Below are 6,074 nucleotides of genomic sequence, written 5' to 3'. Positions count from 1 at the left end.
TCATTAATCTGTACACTTTGGTTAAATTCACATATTATTATTACCACAAATAGATCAAAATGGTATTTCTGTACGGTAGTATACAAGCTTTCAATGAAGCTCCAATTGGAATAGAACAACATAGTGTAGTATCGTGGACAAAAGGCCTAAAAGATATCGGGTAAACCATAAACATTGTCGCGAGCCGAGATGCCGACAGGCCTATCAATGTGTCGTCGGTCCTTCAGTTGAATAGTTTCGTAAAAAAAAAGGCCTACGTGACTGGCCACGAGCGTGACACGTGCGTGGTGAGACTAAAACAAAAGGACAAAAGGATGCTAAGGTAGAAAGACAAATTCACAGTCAGTGTCAGTGGAGAAGTCAAAAAGTGTGAATCGAGAAGTCAGAGACTGCGAGTTGCGTTGTCGAGATAGAGTTGCTAGCGTTTTGGAGAGTGTGGTCCGCGCGCGAGAGAGAGAGCGTTGGATCCGTTGTAACGAGAATTGCAAATTGATTATTAAGTTGTCTAAAGTATAATACGTTATTGCGATTAGTTCACGTTAAACAACCATCGTTTTTCTGTTTAATCAACATCTGTACAATCCATTCATTCGTAAATAAATCATCATTAATTATTAGTATTTCCCGATACTACAATAGCCTGTAGATTTTTTGCATTGATCTCACAGGACTCTGATTAGGCTTACAATACTTTGCTCTCACGACAACATCACACGATTTGTTTCCTACTTGATGCCACTTTGAGTATATCGCAGGAAACACGTTATATGCCTGCTTTAATTTTATTATTTTTATTATCAAAACATGTTATATAACTTTACTATGTAACGTATTTTGCTATATGTACAGTGTACTTGCAGATTAAGAAAAGAATAGAGAGATTCGAATTGTTCATACAGATTAATTTAATTGTTCATACAGATTAATTTAATTGTTAAATATCAAAAGCAAAACCAATGTAATAACAGCTTTAAACAGCATCTGAAAAACGATAACATCCAAGGAAACCACTTGCGATTGAAAGAGTCGTATATGGGAAAATTCAAAGGTTTATTATAAATTGATATAAAAGGATTACTCTGAACATTTTTCAATGATTTTCTATGCAACAATAATATAATATTTCTATATAATAACTTTCTCTGTTAATGTTGTACATTATTTGACATTCTTTACTGTGAATTACCCATATTTGCTTATCAAACAAATTTAAATTGACTTGTGTTGCAGATATCTACCCTGTTCTATAAATTATTTCAAGGAATCTAAATATAACAGCTGTTTCTTCCATATTTATGTAAAAATGTATTGGATAAGTTTTCAAGTAACCGATACTCTGTGACGCCATCATTTCTTTTTAACAAAATTTCAGCTGATTATAATGATGTTTTTATAAATTAAAAATTTTAAAAATTTATAGCTATTGCTTAAAAAATGTTTATTTTTGGATTTACTACCACTGCACATTTTTTCACGATATCATACATTAATATAATCTTTTTATCTTTTCCTACAGTCCCCCAGATCTAGCAACATGCAGATCTTCGTTGAGACCTTAACAGGGAAAACTATTACTCTTGAAGTTGAAGCTTCTGACAAGATAGAGAATGCGAAAGCTAAGATCCAAGAAACAGAGGAGATCATTACCATCACTGCTAGCAATTCTCAATAGAAACATATGCAAGATAACTGGGATATTTCAATTTAACTGCATCGTTTGCAAAGATTACAGTCCATTGGGCCACAAGATTTAAATATTAACGTAAAGACAAAGAAGATCTTGATACTAGTCTTGAATACGTGCTTGAATTTAGTCCATTGCGCCAACAAAATGTTCCTGCAACTACGAATGATAAAAATGTATTTGGGGAAGGTACACCAACGCCATCACGTTACAGGATACCTCCAAGAGCATTAATTCTCAATTCAGAAGAAGCAAAAACGTTTGCTTTACTAAAACATTACGGATTAGGTCAATACGTGCCTATATTTCTTGAACAATATATATATACATATATATGTATGTATGTATGTATTTTAGTTTGAGATTGATTTGTTTATGACTTAAAACTAATGAAGATTTAATTGAAATTGATTTAATTGAAATATGAAGCTGACAGAAAAGCTATATTAAAAGTGATAAACAGATCATAAAAATATCAGCGACACAAAAAGAATTTATTACCTTTTCTTAATTATGTCTAATTCTAATTATTTATTATTATTTTATTTGTTATAAAAGCTAAAGCTGATTTAATGTATAAATTTAAAATTATTAATTAAGTATTATTTCTTATACTAACTTAGTACAGTTAAGAACACATATGATACATTTCAATTTTTGCTTACAAAGATACATTCACATACATTTACATACGAAATGGCTGTAAAATTGTTGTATTCTCAATGTGTGATAATACTTTATTAATAAGTACACATTTTGTTTGCTTTAGGATCATGCGGAATTGAACGCACATTTAGACAATCGTTCAATTCACTATCCTTCATTTGATCCAACTGATTTATTTTTGCCATTGTCTCCGCGATATTCTTTTGATCCTATTTAATAAATTAGAGAATAATTATATGCAACTTTAACTTAATCATACTGAATTTAGAAACATAAATATGTGTATACTGATAAATATGAGCTGCTACCTTTATCAGATTTAGCTTTTGATAGTTTCTCCTTTAGCGTCAAATGTTTTTGTCTTTGATCTTTTTCTTCCGGTAGCTATTTTTAAATAGAAAAGTTTATAAGCGAAGCATAAACAATGAAAGATAAAATATATCTTAGAAAGAAAATGTAGAAGAAGATATCACTTTTGCCTTGGCATAAGAATTCATCTTTTGAATTTTAAAGTACGTAGAAATTGTTCTTTCCTTTGATACAGTAAAATTTGGGTATCTTGATGCATTATCTGTGATAAAATTATTTTCCGCATAATGTACAAATGAATTTTGCATAGCATTTAAACATTGAATTCCTATGAAATTTATTTTATAATTCAAGCAATTACAATCTTTAGGTATATTTGTAAAGGTATATTATTATCTTAGTACCACTTTGATCTTCTTTCACATGCTTGTTGTTTAATTTTGCTCTCACATTTTCATGAAATTGTACATTACGAATTTGATGAATTTTAGTTAATTGCGTTCTTAATGCTGTAGCAGTATTCACATCTTTTGTCAATCCATCTACATATTTATCGGAAAATTCTAATTGTGAGATAATATTACTCTTTTCCTTCAGATACGTACTTAATCCTCTGTCCTTTGATGATGCATTACTTGATTTTATACTTAAAGGTTTCTGTTTATAATGGAGAATAGATTTTATTTCTGTGTAACTCACCGTACTATCAAATGGAGTATCTTTGGATATCTGTAGCCGTTTACCACAAACTCCAGGTAATTTCATTAGCATATCAGATAAAAAGTGTGTAATTGTAGATTCTTTTTCTCTATTTGGAATAATTTCTAATGGACTACTTGCTAGACACATTTGAGGATATGTAAAAGCTTTAGATTTGGAAATTGAAAATTTAATTTCATAAAATAAAATTCCATCTTTATTCTTTGGTAAATAATATCCATACTAAAACGTTATACATATTTATATACAAAAATTATATTTGAAGGGAAATTGCAAGACGAATAAACATAGATATTGTCGTTTATACCATATTTTTCCAGTGTCTACGTAATTGGTCATAATCTTTGAAAGCACATTTTGCTGGAAGTTCTTTAGATACAGATAATACTTTGCCTTTTTTTGTACTACAAAAATTAGAAAATTTTATTTTAAACCAAATATACATATATATTCCATATATATTCCACTAAATGAAATAAATTAGTTACCTTGGTAACACATGTACAAATGGAAGATTATAACGAGATAAATCAACGTATCCTTTAGGGTCTGCTAAAAAATGTGATAATATAGATGGTGAAAGATAGTCTTCAAGTTTTATATATGGAATTTTAAGTATTTCTGCATGAAGTTGCAAACACATTTTCCTTTCTAGAAACTTTTTAATGTTAACATATTTCATATGATTTTAATATCAGTTATACAAAGAACAAAATTAGATTTTCCATTACCCCCTATAAGTATATCTAATTTTAATGCTCTAGTTCCTTCTATAAAGTTATAAAAATGTTTTCCTTGAACAAAATAATCATCAACTTTATTCCACAAAGGAGCTATCTTAGTTTGTATCGTATACCTAAGACAACTTTTATAAACTTCTGTAGTAACTGATCTTAATCCTCGATACTGACAGAAATAAAAACCAGTTTATCATTGAAATAATATATTTAGAGTCAATAAAGATTTGTATCGTGAATATACCACTAGTTTAAAATTTCTCAAAATTTTGTCCAATCTACCAGTTTCAGAAAATTGTTTATGCGTTATAACAAATATATATCTTTCTGTACCCATTACTGGCGAAGCAATAACGTCAGATATTAAATGAATAAGTAATCTAAAATTTTATTGTTAGTAAAATATAAAGATCATTAAGATCATTATGATAGTATTATGGAATAGAAAGTTTTTGAAAGGGCAGAATTTGCCCTTGACTTACCGGCATTTCATTGTTTGCCAATAAAAATGTGATTTTGCCGATGGATCATGAACTTCAAGAAAATCAGTTTCGCAAATTGCACAACATAGGTTACTCATTTCCGGAAATAAAGCGTACAGAACCGACTGTTCTTTTTTTTTATTCATAAGATTACAAGCATCCATTATATATAATTGCTTGCTATTCTTAATTATTTTATGTTCTTGTAGATCCAATTTATACTAACAATTTTTCAAAAACGTATTTTCGAATGAATAGCCAACATTTAAAATTCTAAAAGTTGTAGTAATATTTTAAATATGATTTTTATGAAGAAGCTTTATTCTCAATTATGTTAAAATTAAACTTGTATGTGAGACATCTAAACTTTTCATATTTAAAAGAAATTTAAAATCTTGTTAAGTAAAAAGACGACTCTTTTTCTATTACCAACATATTATCTTATTTAGCGGTTACTGAGGAGTTTATATTATATATATTGGTACGGATCACTGAACCGCTTTATTCAATAAAGTGCGCGAAAAATTCAAGATAACTACATATTAAGATGTAAGCATAGCTTTTTTAATAGAGACTTGCTTGAAATTCTCCCTTAGAAAACAAAATATTTTTTAATAACCTTGCATGACTGAATGAAAACCTTTTAATTTATTGTGACTTTTAACGACGAAACTTAAAGTTTTCCAATAGCGTATTTCCTGTACTTTGAATTCTTATTCACTCCTTGCTATAGTACAGGCATCGAATTTTTGACCAATATATAGATGTATTTGGCATTTCAGATATGTGAACGTGATTTCAAATTTCGATTTTAAATTACTTTATTTTGAATTATATTGATATCGCTAAATATAAGGCCAGATTCATATGTAACACAACGGTTCAGTAATGTTCAATTATGTTGTATGTTCGTAACTTCAAGCCATTTGAAGTAAACGCCGCGTAATTCAAATTTCAACACTATGCATAGCGTATTCTATAACGAATAAATTAATTACTATGTACTTACATAAATAGTTTTAAGGCGGGGAATCTACTGGTTTAAAAGTTATGACTATGTAAAACTGAGCATACTTTGGCTAATTTACGACCATTTTTACACATTACTTTGACGTCATATTGCTTCTATCCATCATTCAGTTGGTCCGTACAGATGACCAATGTACTGAAATTTGTGGGAAATTACATAGTTTATACAAGTTCGCAAGTATTTACTAACATAACAGCCGGTCTCATGATACTGCTCTCATCTACTGAACTATAAACTATTTACTGAATTATAAATAGAAATCGATATAGCGAACAAATAAGTTGTAAAACACCTTGAAAATGCTCAGTTTTACAATCATAAACTTCTAACTAACAAGTTCCTTGCATTAAAACTTCGAAGTTTTATTAATATAAAAATTAGAATTGTCTTTTAATTGGCATTATTTAACGAATAGAAAACAGGATAACTAAGTATAATAAAAGAAA

General features: G+C 29.1%; 1 protein-coding gene across 1 annotated transcript; it reads right to left on the bottom strand.

The window, feature by feature from the left end:
- Positions 1-3,680: 3,680 nt before the first annotated feature.
- Positions 3,681-4,792, bottom strand: LOC139996467 (uncharacterized protein C18orf63-like). Its single transcript, XM_072020840.2, has 5 exons — positions 4,599-4,792; positions 4,361-4,496; positions 4,111-4,285; positions 3,868-4,030; positions 3,681-3,783 (listed from the first exon to the last, which is right to left on the bottom strand). The coding sequence occupies exons 1-5, from the start codon at positions 4,760-4,762 to the stop codon at positions 3,681-3,683; spliced, it is 741 nt and encodes a 246-aa protein (XP_071876941.1). The 5' UTR covers positions 4,763-4,792.
- Positions 4,793-6,074: the final 1,282 nt, after the last annotated feature.

Source organism: Bombus fervidus, chromosome 18 (assembly GCF_041682495.2).
Source record: "Bombus fervidus isolate BK054 chromosome 18, iyBomFerv1, whole genome shotgun sequence".
NCBI classification, from domain to species: Eukaryota; Metazoa; Arthropoda; class Insecta; order Hymenoptera; family Apidae; genus Bombus; species Bombus fervidus.
Note: the sequence above shows the minus strand (reverse complement) of the source record. Positions and strands in the feature narration are given on the sequence as shown.